Raw genomic sequence first — 14,818 nt, forward strand, 5'->3', positions numbered from 1 at the left:
AGAGTTTTATCTCCGCTTTCCCAAGGAATAAAGTGATATTTTTTACACGCCCAGTTCACAATTTTCTTGTGCTTGGCAAGCAAACTGAGGTACCCACATGGAGGTTTTACAAGGAAACAGTGCGAGGTGTTGTTCTCTTGGAGAATGCAGATTTCTTTGGGGATTATAGATTTTTCCCACGTGAAACCCTGAATTTCAATAACGCACGGCATGATGCAGACTGATGTTTTGACCTCATCTTCACCCCTTATATACCAGGCTGCACTGCCTGGATCTGTCAATCTCTAGAGTCTCTCTATATTCTGCATACACGATCATGCTCACGGTCGTTTCCAATTCCTTCGCAAAGCCCACCTCGATGCGAATATTGCCATCTTGTGTTGAACTCCAGTGAGCTTCACTAGCTGAGAGGTCGGGAGTGAGATCCCAACAATAAAGACAGAACCCGTTTGGAAAATCATCCCTCGAAATGCAGTGTCCATCGTCAGAAAGGCCAATGCCGGTTCCAAAGAATGTCATCAAATATGGCTGCATGTACTCTCCGGTTGCATAATTCGGTGTAAGAGGTTTGCCTCCCACAGTCATCCCATTGATGGATAAGTTGAGATAATTTAAATTGAAATGCTCAAAGTTGAAAACATTTTGAGTGTACGAGCCATTGAAAGCAGAATTTTTCATCAGACCCATGATAATTCTTTGCGGTACTCGGCCGTTCAGCATATTTTCCACCGACTTTTGAAATACATTTTGACCAATGGTATAATGCAGCATTTCTGTGCGTCGAAAATGGTACAAAGCTGTTTTCTGTTGCAGGATTTTGGCATGAGCGAGCAAAATTGAGGGGTTGAGTGTTATTTTTCGAACGTACAGAGTGGCATCCTCAATGATCACCCGGGGGGATAGCTCTGCTGTGGACATGCACACGATAGAATCTGAATTTCGTCTCAAACTGATCCTCATGTTAATTTCGTTCAACAAAAATCTAGGAGTGTTCAATACATCCGCGTGCAAGCGTCCAAGCAACTCCATTGTTTTACTTTCAGCTAGGTATTCTGCCCGCTTTTTGGCAGGAACCGAAAGAGTGTCAAAAGCTGATGCAATATCTTGAAAATACCCAGCAGCAGTCAAATGGGTGGATTTGGAGCTATCATTGAAATTGAATAAATTTTCAAAGTATGCTTTCATGTGATACATTTGATGACACTGAGAGACAACAGTCTGATTGTATTCGACCACACAATCATTGAATAAAGAGCTTAGAACGTTGTTGATAACCGTAAATTGAGCATCTGCGGCTAATTTTTGTAATTTCGAATCAACCACTTTGATTTTGAGTCCCAACAAGGTTCGAGACGTGTCCACGTATTTATCTCCTTGGCCTTGCACATCAAATACCAGAGGGCTGTCTTGATTAATGGCGTGCACAGGTTTAAATTGAATCCAATCCCCAGAAATGACACCCTTTTGAGACACAGGGACACTAAACAGATCCAACTCGCCGCAGACACCCTCAACAGTTTTATCATCTTTGCTAGTCATTATGAAAAAATATCTCTTCTTTTCTTGGTAGAGGACTTCTTCTTCTTCTGACGACGTCCCCGCTTCGACTGAGCTCTCTTACGTTTCTTTGCTGGTTTTAAACCAGAACCAACCATTGTCTCGAGCTTATCTGCAGCTCTCTTTGTCAAATTATTGCCTGCCAGCGTTACACGTTCTCGCACACTCTCCTTGAGACTTTTGCCCCGGAGATTATCTTTCAGTAGCCCTACACCTGTGTTGAGAACTTCCTCTCCCAAAGCCTTTGCTCCTGATTTAATAAAAGGGAATATTTTTCTGAAAGCGTTTGCAAGTATACTTCCCAGCCCATCCCCCCTCTGAATCCTTGCGGTCTTGAAATTCCCCCCGAGCCCCCTGCCCCCTGTCTCGTTGATATAGAACGCAACATAATTATCAACTGAAGTCATCGTGAGGAGTGGCGGAAATGCAGCAGCACACTCGAAGTTCCACTCTCGAATGACACCTGGCGCCCATGATCGTCGCTTATATTTATCTCTACGTACTCAATTCTTTTGCAATTGAGTTTTTTGTAATGCAATCGCTCAAAGGTATAGCTTTTTTCAAAACCGTAATTATATTTATCAGCGTGAGATGGAACGTACCTCAACGATGAATCGTGCGAATTATCTATCAGTTGATGCTCAATTATATTTGTGTTGATACTAAGTACGGATGGAAGACCTCTGTTTGGGTTCACAGGTCGCACACCTTTGTGCAAATATTTTTGACCAATTATTTCGCCATTATTCAATCCTAGGATGTTAAATAAGTCGTAGGAAAAATAGAAGCTGCTTAACTTTTGGTCTTTCGTGGTTTCGATGCTGACAAAGTCGTTTGAATCAAGATTGAATGTCAAGTATTCGGTCATAACAGAATTAAGTTCTTGAATTAATTGGTCCGCATTTGAATAGTGCCCCTCCTTTATTTTGTAGTTCTCAGACTTGTCATTAACCACGCCTATTTTCCACCCGCCGTAGATATTTGCCAGCGTCATAGGAATCTTTAGTTCGACCAAGGCAACCTCCCATTCTCCTTCCAACAATACCATTTTTCCCAAATGTGTCTTAAAAGTACCAACTGAATTTTGATCATGGTATTCACCAGGAGCATTGCTGTTTAAATACAGATAAAAAGGATCCATTATAACTTTTTAAGGTCTCTTTCGTATATATACGAGTTGAAGGAATCAGGATAACCGACCCACTTGACAAGCAACCTACGACTGCGACCTTTTCCAACAGTCTTTATTATTTTATCTATTCTAAAGCGAGTCTTATCAGAAATATTAATTTTTTGTATTTCATGAAAGTAGAACCGGCCCTCTATTGGTTCGTTTTTTAAATCCTCAATTTCATACATCGTTACAGGTTTTCTTATGATTTTTTTCACTTTAAAAACTTCGTGAGTCCAATTACCTTCATAAGCTTTCATAAATATAGTAGAATCTCTCGAGACACGCACATGATCACCCACTCGAATTGATTTTCGTGGCTTTGCGTTGTTTAATTGTTTGTAATATCCGTCACCTTCATACAAATATCTGTACACTTCTTTTTCATTTTCTTTGTTAACCTCTGAGGGTTTCCGTCCAATGGCCGAGTGAACCGTGTTGTTGTAGCCTTTCACAAGATCTGGCAACACGTCTATGTAATTTTGAGTGCCCTTGTGTGTAAAGTATCTATGCATTCGCTCCTTAAGAGTTCTATTGACCCTTTCAACCACGCCACACTTGGTCATGTTTACAGGATTCCTGTACCTCACGTTATTTTCTTTCAAATATTTTTGCAGTTTAGAGTATTTGAATTCAGAACCTCGGTCAGTTTGGAAATAACGTGGAAAGTTATCGCTTGAAAAAACGGATTTGAGAGCAGCAAAAACTGTGTCTCCTTTCTTGTCTTTCAACGGCAAAGCCCACAAAACTTTACTAAAAACATCAATGACAGTGAGAATAAATGTATAATTTCTATTTTGTTTGCGAAGGTGCTGCATGTCACAAAGATCGGCCTCAAATAAATATTTTATTCCCGGAACAACATAGCGATTTCGTGGAAAGTTTTTCCGTTTCTGTTTGTGTAGCGTGTGCGAGTCTTGAGTCTTTAAAAATTCTTTTGCTGCCTTTTCTGTCACACCAGCAGCTTGTGCCAGATTTTTTGCATTGCTAAAGCTAGCAGGATTTTTAATATTTGCGTAGATTCTGAGCAACTTACTTGAGGGAGAGCCAACGGATCTTTTGACCATTTTTATTTTGCTTTTTGTTTGAAAAAGTTTCCGGAACTTCTATTTTCCTTCGCTTGCCTCCGGCGTGCTCTTCAGCTAATATCTTTCTCTTGGGGGCACCGTTTGGTTTCAATCGCTTGCTTTTAGGAAACTGTTTGCCTTCGTACTTTCTCTTCTCACCACGGTTGTATTTTATTTTCTTTGCAGCGGCTCCTTCGTCGTCGTCGTCGTCGTCAATTTTTCTCTTTCCTGCTTTTTTCTGCTTTGGTGACGACTGCTCAATTTTTTTCAGCAAAGCTTCCTGCTCACGCTTGATGATACTTTTTATGTCACCTCGCCGTTTTACTTTCTTTTGTACTTTCTTTGTTGGTTTTTTTAATTCCAACTTAATTTTCTTGTAATCATCCTCAAAATCAAAATCATCAATTTGTCTTTTGACTGCTGATTTCCTGTCAGGCGAGGGGTTCTTTTTAATTACTCTCTTAATATCCGGTTCTATTTTTATTTTTCTTTTCTTGCTTTGGTCGTCGTCGTCGTCGTCTAGCTTTCTCTTTGAAGCTTTGGCAGGAGCGAAACGTTTAGAGGGATGATCTTCATCAGACGACTTTCTTTTCAAGCCGGCTGTTTCGATCTTTCTAACCTTGGTGAGACTCTGGCTCTCGTCAAAATTTTTTCGTTTTCTCGAAAGATTCGGTGTGTATTCTTCAGGGATGTTTAATTTGTCTACAACTTGCACAAACGCGTCCCATCCAGCTGGAGGTTCTGACTGATTGTGAGACACGAGATGATTTACCAATGAATTTATATTGCTTCCTGAAGGGAGACCAAAGATTTGAGCTTGACCCGAAGGACCCCACGAGACATCATCGCTCTGTTTTAATATATTTTTAACCACATTAAAATTATCTGTTTCCATTCGCTCAGGGGAGTCGTCTCTGTCATTTTCCGGTCTTTCTTTTTGAGCATTAAATTTTAATAGATACTTTGAGAGAATATCATTATACATGGTCATTTTATCAAAATCTGACACATTTTTGCGCGACAGAATATTTTCAATTTCACTGTCAATGTTGCGGAAAGATGCAACAGGTGCTGGAGGCTGTGGTACGTTTTCTACTTGCTCCGCGGGGACCAAGACCATTCGTCTTGCGTGCATCATTTTAAAATCAGACCTTGGATAATTGCGCCGATTATAGGAGCGAGAAGGGGAAGAAGAAAACCACCACCCTGTTTTAAGATAGCTTTCTTCTTGTTTTTCAGCGGCACTTTTTTATCACCGAGCTTGCGTAATATCTTCTTGTGACGGGAGAGTTTCTTGAACTGAAGCTTCGTCAGAGGAACCGAGCTATTTAAGGTGTTGTGCACGCAGTCGCACAGACATTCGTACAGTTCATCGTCAGCCTCTTGTAGAATTTTCTTCCTGCCTTGCTCGCCTACCTTCCTCAAACGCTTGAGCGTAGGAAAGCACGTCTTTAGTCTCTCAGTCATTTTCGTAGACTGATTTAATTGTACTCGTTGCAAAGCTTTTATAACGAGCTTTTCTTTGGAACATAATAGATGGTTTGCTCGTCCGGGAAGATCTTTGTACATGGTAATACCAAAGCGGAATTTTCGACCTTGATCAAGGTCACCTGTCAATCATCTTTTTCAGGGTCGTACCTGTCAATCATTTTTGAGGGTCGTACCTGTCAATCATTTTTTCAGGGTCAATCAACTGACAGGTAAGGCGCACAGAATTTGAAGGGGGTAGAAAGTCGGTTGTGAGAGAGTCGCTGTATCAGGCGCACAGCAAATAGGAGTATGTCAAAGGAGGGTGCATCGGTTGAAGGTCACACTGTGTGTTGGGCTAACTGAACAAAAGAGTTATCACGAGTGCAGCACGGGGGTACGTGTGCAACGTCCGAGAGCTCGATTGAGACTGACTGAGAAAATAAAAAATTTTGAATTTAAATAAAACTTGACATGTGTCATATAAACCTGTCAAAATAGGTATATAAAGCAAGGCGCGCACTTTTTGGGGCAACATTCGAAGATTGTCAGCCCTGGCTGCGCGTCGCACGTCCCCCGTGCGGTTAGGGATTAAATACATGAAAAAAAAAATCTACCTGAGAAAGGGAAAAAAGAGAGAGTGTGGTCAGTTCGCAGTGTTTTCGTGCATTGGAAACAAGTGAAAATGGCTGAGCTGGAAGAAAATATTGTTAAATTGTGCTACAGGCAGAGTATGATATCAAAAAGTGTGCGGAAAATGTTTGGCAAATGTGCCAAAATTTTGAGTGATGAAGTTGAAGAGAACGATTTGTTCCTCAGCGAATTCTGCCAAAATCGTGGGGTAAGAAAATGACCACGTTTTTTTTTTTTCTCGAAATTTCTTGAATTAAATTAAAATTTTTTTATTTACATTTTCTTCTTTTCAAATAGGAACTACCCGCAATTCGAGAGGGTGTATGGGATTGCGTGCGCAAAAAAAAATTAGAGGCGCTCGATTATAATTTTTTAATTGAATTTCTGCGCATTTCTCATTACAACAGCCGCACGGCTCAAGCTTTGCTTTACGTGCTGGGCCGCAGATTGCTAGACGAGAGCGACGCACCCCCCATGAGCTTGTACGAAAAGTACGCTCTGCTTTTTCATCTCGGCAGACTATATTACGAGAGCACGGTATTTATTTTTTTTTTATTTGGTTAAATTTCATTAAAATCATTTTCAAACTATTCAGCTTGAAGACGCCAGCGTAAACAATCAATTCGCTTCGGCTGGAAAAGTTGGCGCCAGCAGCGAGCGAAAAGGCAAGAAGAGATCGGCGGTGGCGCTGTCGTCACCTCAATCGGAGGGGCGTGGTCGCGCAAGCAAGAAAATCAAAACAAACAGTGTCGGCTTTGATGGAGATTCGCCGGAGAAAATTGAGAAGAAACGTCGTCGCCGCGGGTCCTCCGATGAAAATGAGGAGCTTGAAAAGAAGAAGAAGAAAGTGGTCGACATCTGTCCAAACAGTCGGCCGCCTGAAAATGCAGAGAAAAGGAAGAAGAAAAACATCGAGGCTGCACCCGATGCACGGTGCAAATTACAGGATGAGTCGGAGAAAAAGAAGAAAAAGAAAGACCAAGTGTTCGCTACTCATCACGGCGCTGAAGAAAAGCTTGAAAAGAAAAAGAAGAAAAAGAACAACTCGGAAGACTGCGAAAATCAGAGGCCAGACGGCACCTCGGCGGGGCGTGTGAACGTTCCAGGTTCTTCACGAGGGCCGTGCATCGCTGTAACCTCGAGCGGCTGCAACCAAGGAAAGGGACTGCAGACGAAATCAACTGCTAAATTGACCAAGGAGGAACGGGCGGAACGACGTCGGAAGCGGTCTCTAGAATTTGACGCGCAGGTTTTTTCGTTCAGCGAGGACGAGGACGAGGAACGCAACTCGGACGACGATTTTGTTCAACCGCGAAAAATATCCGAGTCATCTATAAAGAAAACACCTGCAAAGAAGCCAGTCAGGGTGGATGACGACGAGGACATTTGGGAATATCGACCGATTACTGTCCCGCAAGAGACTCGGAACCGCAGCGAAGAAATCAGCTGCTCTCAAGTGTTGGACGAATTCCTGAAAAAAGATATCGATCAACTGCCTCCACTCGACCAGGAACAAATAGAGGTGATAAATTGTTTATTAATAAATATTTTCAATTAATTAGGAAAAAAAAAATTAAATAATTTTAATAGATAATTTTTCATTTTTAATAAATAATTTTTTTCAATTGAAATTAAAAATTCCTTGTATTATGTTTTAGATGTTCAACGCTCTACAACCACCGGTGCCAAAAACTAACCCTCAGGTAATTTAAACCTAAAATTTATTTAACAGCACTAAATAAAATCATATTTTCAGGCAAGAGAGCTTGGGCGTGGTCAAGCTGGCCACCTTGAACAAGAGGTAAATTTAATTTTTATAAATAAAGTCACATGAATAAAAGTTTTGTAATGTAAATTAAATTCTTGTTTTTTCTGAAATGAAAATTAAAATATTGAAAATGTTTACCATGTGATTGTTTGTGTTTCAGAATACCGTCTTACGTCCAGCTAAATCAACTCAACGCATGGGTTTCTCTGTAAATGATTATTATTTTCCAAATAATTATATTTTAATTACAAATTGTTGTTTTTAGACTAACGAGCCACCCCAGCTGATTCATGGCTGTTCATCACAGGTATGATTGGAATAAATATTGAGTTTGTTATTGATATTAAAGTAAATTTTTTATAAATTTTCAGATGGGGGATCAGCTGCGTGGCCAGACCGAGCGAGTGACACCACTTGAACCTGAGGTAAATGTTTTTTCTTTGATTAGATGTTAACAAACAGACTGTAATTGTAATCATTCTTTTCTTAAATTAAATAAAAGACAACTTATATGTAATTATTTTAATTTCAGATCATTATTTTACATGATCAGCCGCTCCCGCCGCTTCACAGCTCATCGCCACCACAGGTAGGTTTTAGAATAAAAATAATTTTATTACCAAAACAAAATCTTATTTTTCTAGAATCGGATCAGCGCCCTGACTCAAATGTGTCAAAAACTGAACTCGTCATTCAACGACAAACCTCTACACCAGGTAATCAATTATTTTGTGTTAAAAGTAATCAATTATTTTATCATTATTTATGTTCCAGGTCGCGAAAATGCCAAAAGGTCAACAGAGTCTACGAACGGTATGTATTTAAATATTTTTGCATTTGTGGTCATTTATTAATAAAATATACAATTTACAGTACCCAAAACCAGTTGATGGATCGATCCTGTCCAGCCTGCTTCAAGATCCAGCAAAATCTGCACCTACTGTTCATCAGGGACAACAACAAGCGCCACTGCATCAACCAGGACCACCAGTACTTCAACAACAGCAATTGCCAGCACCAGAAATGTTACAACAACAGGGACCGCTTGCAGTGCAACAACAGCGACCACCAGAGCAACAACAACAACAACGAAGACCATCCAAACTGAGTCTACGAAGGGTATGTATTTAAATATTTTGCTTTTATGGCCAATTTATTAATAAAATGAACAATTTACAGTACCCAAAACCAAATGAAGGATCGATCCTGTCCAGCCTGCTTCAAGAGCCCGTCGACGATCCAGCTAAACCTGCTCATCAGGAACAACAACAACAACAACAAGCGCCACTAAGACAACCAGCGCTGCAACAAAATGGATCGCCTGCACTGCAACAACCAGGACCAGCTGTACTTCAACAATTGCCACCATCAGAAATGTTACAACAAGGACCGCCACCAGAGCAACAACAACAGAGACCAGCCAAACCAACTTTACAGCAACAACCAGCAGAGCAACAACAGCTGGGTCCTCAACAATCTGTCGCTCAACAAGCACCAACATTGGAGAAAGACCAACAACCAGGAACATCTCAGCCTTGTTCTTGTGAATGTTGCGACCATGTACCAAGGGAATCTCGTAAAAAGAAGAAGAAGACACCTCCCAAGATTTTGCTCGTCGTCAGACGTTACCCTCGCAGAAAAACCACAATCCTCGGTATTAGAAAAAAGAAACGCCCTGCTCGTCCAGCAGCAGCAGCACCAGCAGACACACCTGCGCCACAACCGTCGACACCAACTAATCTTGCACCACCTCCTGCTGTCCCAGGCCCTAGTGGTTTAAGACAAGTACGTATGTTGGGTGTTGACGGTCGCATTTATTATGTCAGATGCTGAATAAAATACCCTCTACTCAATAATTTGAATCTTTGCTTTTGATTCATTTTGAAAAACATTGATAAATAAATTTTTTTTTCAAGAAATATAAAAAATGCAATTATAAAAATGTTTTGAATAAAAATAAATAAATAAATATAAATTTAATATAAAAAATAAAATAATTAGTAATTTAGATAAATATAAAAATATTTCTCTTGCAAATTACAAAGTAAATTCAATTAATATAAGTAAATCTCTGAATTTTTTTTTCAAATCTTTTGACACAATCAGAGCATTCATTTGTTTTTTCTTTTCATTTTTAGATTCAAGTTCAACAAGGAGGCGGCCAGCCGAAAACATTTAAAATTATAAACAGGAATGTATCCGTCAATGAAAATGTACACACCGATAGCATTGAAATGCAAGTTACCCTCGTACAACCTCGCGAAGGTGAGGACCCTTTTGAGCATGTCGCTGAAACAATAAGAGAAATTGTGGAGCACTGTAAGGTGGGTGCCCACCCCGATGATCGAATCAGTCTCGAGTTCACGCACACTAGCGACGGGGACATCCCTCCGATAACTGTGCCGGTCGTGAGAATCTCAGAACTGACTGGTGACAATGTATTAAATGAAATTGAACGTATCGCACAGAGTAACAAAACGTTTGAGACTGCAGGATTGTTGAAAATTGTTGCCAATAGAACAATCCTTCAAGAAGGCCGCACAACCAGACACGTAAATTTGTTCAATTTAAAGGGTTTAGGATTTGAGCGCGCCATAATTAAACATAAAAAAAGAAGTAAACTTTATCAAAGACCTACTAGAGAGAATACTTGCGGTGTTGCTTCTGCCGTGCAAGGTATGGCTATGAGAGATTATCAAAATGAAGTTGACCCAGTTTTAAGGAAACAAAAGCAAAAGCTTTACAACGAGTTCATAAGAGAGAGGGGAAATAAGTTTTTAAACAAAGTAGATCAGGTAATCAACAAATCTGGACTTAAGCTGGTGCACCAAGGCATGACTCATGAAGACTGGAAAAAAACTCAACAGGCATTTCCTGATTACCGTTTTGTTGTACACGATGGGAAAAAATTTGACAAATATATATTCAAAGGGGATCCACCAAACCCTAAGAATGGCACAATCTCGATCATCCTTGAGCAAGGTCACTATTTCTTCTGTCGCAGCGCTCCATCCTATTTCAATTACAAATACCTCTGTGAGGCGTGCGGCAAACGCTACACCACAAAAAATGGGCACAGATGCGAAAAAGTCTGTAGAAAGTGTGGATTTGCCGATTGCGGCGAGGAACAAGATATTGATATTCGGTGCCACAAATGCAACGTGCGGTTCAAAAGTGTGCAATGCTACAATGATCACAATCGTGTCCCGCCTAACAGAGATCATTCTCACTGCAAACTTTACGAACAATGTAAGGCCTGTGGTAAAACGTACTCAAAGACTGTGAACCACGGAGGAAAGCGACCCAAGAGACCTCCTCACACCTGCGGCGAATTCTTTTGTGACGCGTGCAACGAAAAGGTGGAATCGAACCATGAGTGTTTTATAAAACCTATTGAAGCAAAATCTCTAGAAGCCAAGGAAAAGCGTACAATAATTACATATTACGACTTTGAATGCACGCAAAATGAGGAAGTGTCTCCAAACATCTATAGACATGTGCCGAATGTTGTCTGCGCTAGAACAGTGTGTTACCATTGTAAAGATGTGCCGGAACTTGATAATTGCGATCACTGCGGTAGCAGAAATACCGAGATCACCAATCTGGAAAATCCCGAGATCAATGTGGCTAAGGAATTTCTGAACTTTGCTTTTGACAAGGCGCGAGGTTGTTACGAGGGGACGAAAGCTGAAAAAAATCGGATTCACATCATGGTTTCTCATTACGGTCAAGGCTATGATTCTCATCTGGTTCTCGGCGCCGCCATTGCAGAGCAAACGTGGAAAATTGAGAACGTGCTCATGAGGGGACAGAAAATCTTGTCAGCGACTCTCCGAAAAGATGATGTTACCGTAAAACTGTTAGATTTCTATAATTTTGTGCCCTCAAGTTTAGGAAACATGTGTAAAGCTTTCAACCTCGACCCTAACCTCAGTAAGGGGTCGTTTCCTCATTATTTTAACCGGCCTGAAAACTACAATTATGATGAAGTGGCTATGCCACCAATTGAAAATTGGCATCCTGAAGCTATGAAAGTGGGCGACAAGGAGAAATTCGAAAAATGGTGGGCAGAGAGTGACGCAGAGTTGAAGAGGGAGAACAAAAAATGGAACTTTAAGGACCAAATTATGCAGTACTGCAGGGATGACGTAAAAATTCTTCACCAAGCGGCAACAGCCTTTTGCAAGGAAATGAGAAAACTGAAGGTCGTACCGTTCCTCCAGGCTGTCACTATTGCTTCCCTATGTATGTTGATATACAAGGTTAACTTTATGGCTGCAAAGACAATAGGTAAAATTTAAATTACCTCTTTTTTTAACAAACAAATAATTTTATTCATGTTCTACAGGAATAATTCCAAAGAACGGGTACAGACTTGCCGACAACCAAAGTGGCGCTGCGCTAGATTATCTTCTTTACATTGAAAACCAGATGGGAATTATCATGAAACACGCAGCGAGAGGAAGAGAGTTCAAGGTAGATGGCATTCCAGTTGATGGGTATTACAAGGATGCACAAGGAAGAGAGCACATCTTTCAGGTAAGTTTCGTGTTTTGCATTGGAAGTCGCAAATAATATCAAATTCCATTTTTACAGTACCACGGCTGTTATTACCATGGCCATGACACGTGCATGAATGAATGTAGAGAAAAAATGTCCAAGAGGAAATTGCAAATCATGAAGGATCGCCGCAGATCAACGGAAAGCAGGACTGCACATCTCAGAAGAAAAGGCTACATCGTTGAAGAAATTTGGGAATGCGAGGCTAAGAAGTTTTTCAAGCAACACCCTGACTGTCTGAAACAGGTGCAGAAACTGCAACACTACAACACAAAGCCTATTCATCCAAGAGACGCTTTGTATGGAGGAAGAACAGAGACCTTCACGCTCTTTGAGGCCGGCATGATGCTTTACAAGGACTTTACATCACTTTATCCGGCCAACATGAAATATTGCAGGTAATTTGATGCATTCTAACTATTATTGCGTTTTTTTAACTCAAAAAATCATCGTCTAAGGTTTCCAGCGGGTCATCCGCAGGTTTTCCTGGGCGACGATCCAGACCTGCCTGACATCAAGGACGTTTTTGGTCTCATCAAATGCAGTATACTGCCTCCAGACAAACTATTTCAACCAGTTCTACCGTCTCACATCAATGGAAAAAACATGTTTGTGCTCTGCCGGACTTGTGCTGAAGAGGAGCGCCAATCGAGTTGTACACACACGAAGGAAAAGAGAGTTCTGACCCAAACGTGGGTCTCAACAGAAGTTCAGCTTGCTTTGGTCCTGGGTTACAAAATCGAGAAAATTTATGAGGTCTGGCACTACAAAGAAAGCGCAGTATACGATCCTGAAAGCAAGACTGGAGGCATTTGGACCGACTACATGAATCATTTTGTCAAGTTGAAACAAGAAGCCTCTGGTTTTCCTGACGAATGTGAGACTGAAGAGCAGAAGGACCAGTACATCAAGGACTATTTCGAGAAGGAAGGCATTCTACTAGAAAAGGACAATATAGAGTACAACGCAACCAAGAGAACAACAAGTAAACTCTGCGCAAACTCACTCTGGGTAAATATTTTGAATCAAGTCACACTTTAACCAAATGTTCACGATTAATTCTTGTTTCAGGGGAAATTTGCGCAAGCAGACAACCACCCGGAAACAATAATCTGCAAGGACTACAATTCCTTGATGAACATTCTGCTTGATGACTCGGTGACTGTCAAGGCCTTCAGAGATCTCAAGGGACATGCAGTGCTTGTCAATTTCGTGCGCCACGCTGACTACAAGAAGCACAACAAAAACACCAACTATGTCATTGCTGCCTTTGTCCTGGCTAATGCTCGCATCATGCTCTACAGACTATTGAACATTTTGGGAGAGGACTGCGTGTACTGTGACACAGGTACAGATTAACACTAGTTTTTTGACATTTGTGGACTAATTATTCGTTTTATAGACTCGGTGATCTACAGAATTCGCAACGGCGTCGATCCTCTCAAGAGTGGCGAGCTGCTCGGCGAGTTGACTGATGAACTGGCTGGCTACAGACCTCGAGGCTCTCCTCACATGCCGTACATATCTGAATTTGGTTCAAGTGGCCCAAAATCGTATGCATTCAGGGTTGTTGACGGCGGAACTCATGAAGAAATCGTCATCGTGAGAAAACTGAAAGGTCTGACGCTCAACTACTCCAACAGAGAAGTAACTGGAATGGATCACCTGAAGAAGTTGATTGACGGAGAGGTTGGAGACACCTATGTGACCCTTCCAGGTCAAATAATACGCACCAAACTGTTTGGCTTGTTCACTAAGACTGGTATGAAGAAGAAGGTTGGCCTGGTATTCAACAAGAGGCGCCGCGTCGGAAAGTACCAAACGCTGCCGTTTGGAACTGTTGACAGTGCTGTGGAAGTGCGTGTAGACATACCTAAGAATGAGTATGATTTCAGGCAGTGGGCGAATGTTTAATCAATAAATCTCTCATTTTTAAAAAATTATATGAGCTTTTAATTTCCAAATTCTCTAATCCTTTAGCTGCCGGGTGCCGCCGCCGCCGCCGCCGCCGGAGAGCCGCGCCGCCGCCGCCGGGGAGCCGCGCCGCCGCCGCCGGGGAGCCGTGCCGGGGCCGCCCGGGAGCCGCGCCGGGGGAGCCGCGCCGTCGGGGCCGGACCGGTGGCGTCCCGGGGGCGTTCTGAGGCAGCTTTTCGGCAGTGTGAATTCAAAATTGGAGGCGTTTTTTCTCTTCTTGTTTCAAAATTAGGGGCACTTTTTTACTATTGTTTCTAAACTGGGGGCCTTTTGCGGCCGTTTCCATATGATTTACATTGGTTTTTTGAAATTTCTTAATCAATTTTTGAGGCGTTTTTATCTTAATGATTCAGTTTTTGAGGCGTTTTTAATGCTTGTTTGATCATTTTTGAGGCACTTGGCAAAAGATTTTCATTGGAAATTATTAAATTAGGCAAACTTTTTTGAAGGAAAAATCTTAAATTTTATTGAGCACCAGCAATTTCAAATGTACAAAATTGTTTGATTTCATAAAACAAAAGCTTCTTGAGGGGGCTGTCAGCAAACAACTCTGGGTCGGCTGTGTGCAAGAGGTCCTCCAGCTCATGCATCATCCGGGATTTGAGGTGTTCCTTGGCGTAA

At 41.4% G+C, this 14,818-nt stretch overlaps 2 protein-coding genes across 2 annotated transcripts; one reads left to right on the top strand and one right to left on the bottom strand.

Annotated features, from left to right (window-relative positions):
* Positions 1–240: 240 nt before the first annotated feature.
* LOC132203359 (uncharacterized protein F54H12.2-like) lies at positions 241–5,262 on the bottom strand. The gene is made up of 4 exons (XM_059631075.1): positions 5,052–5,262; positions 3,084–3,326; positions 1,622–1,807; positions 241–908 (listed from the first exon to the last, which is right to left on the bottom strand). Exons 1-4 carry the CDS (start codon positions 5,260–5,262, stop codon positions 241–243), a joined length of 1,308 nt encoding a protein of 435 aa, XP_059487058.1.
* Positions 5,263–6,264: 1,002 nt separating this feature from the next.
* On the top strand, positions 6,265–14,137 carry LOC132203475 (uncharacterized). The gene is made up of 18 exons (XM_059631284.1): positions 6,265–6,432; positions 6,491–7,417; positions 7,554–7,598; positions 7,652–7,696; positions 7,824–7,871; positions 7,929–7,970; positions 8,035–8,088; positions 8,196–8,252; positions 8,308–8,379; positions 8,438–8,476; positions 8,537–8,782; positions 8,843–9,448; positions 9,802–11,953; positions 12,012–12,202; positions 12,260–12,621; positions 12,682–13,234; positions 13,295–13,571; positions 13,626–14,137. The coding sequence occupies exons 1-18, from the start codon at positions 6,370–6,372 to the stop codon at positions 14,135–14,137; spliced, it is 6,291 nt and encodes a 2,096-aa protein (XP_059487267.1). The 5' UTR covers positions 6,265–6,369.
* Positions 14,138–14,818: the final 681 nt, after the last annotated feature.

Source organism: Neocloeon triangulifer, unplaced genomic scaffold, assembly GCF_031216515.1.
Source record: "Neocloeon triangulifer isolate White Clay Creek 2 clone unplaced genomic scaffold, ASM3121651v1 ptg000017l, whole genome shotgun sequence".
Lineage (NCBI taxonomy): Eukaryota > Metazoa > Arthropoda > Insecta > Ephemeroptera > Baetidae > Neocloeon > Neocloeon triangulifer.

Coding starts and splice junctions, on each gene's coding strand:
- LOC132203359 (XM_059631075.1), bottom strand. CDS start 5,262: ATGACTGAGAGACTAAAGACGTGCTTTCCTACGCTCAAGCGTTTGAGG. Junction 1,808..3,083: donor GTACAGATATTTGTATGAAG/GTGACGGATATT, acceptor TTATTAAATCAG/GAGCAAAGGCTTTGGGAGAG. Junction 909..1,621: donor TTTAAAACCAGCAAAGAAAC/GTAAGAGAGCTC, acceptor GCATGTCCACAG/CAGAGCTATCCCCCCGGGTG.
- LOC132203475 (XM_059631284.1), top strand. CDS start 6,370: ATGAGCTTGTACGAAAAGTACGCTCTGCTTTTTCATCTCGGCAGACTA. Junction 6,433..6,490: donor GACTATATTACGAGAGCACG/GTATTTATTTTT, acceptor CAAACTATTCAG/CTTGAAGACGCCAGCGTAAA. Junction 11,954..12,011: donor TATGGCTGCAAAGACAATAG/GTAAAATTTAAA, acceptor CATGTTCTACAG/GAATAATTCCAAAGAACGGG.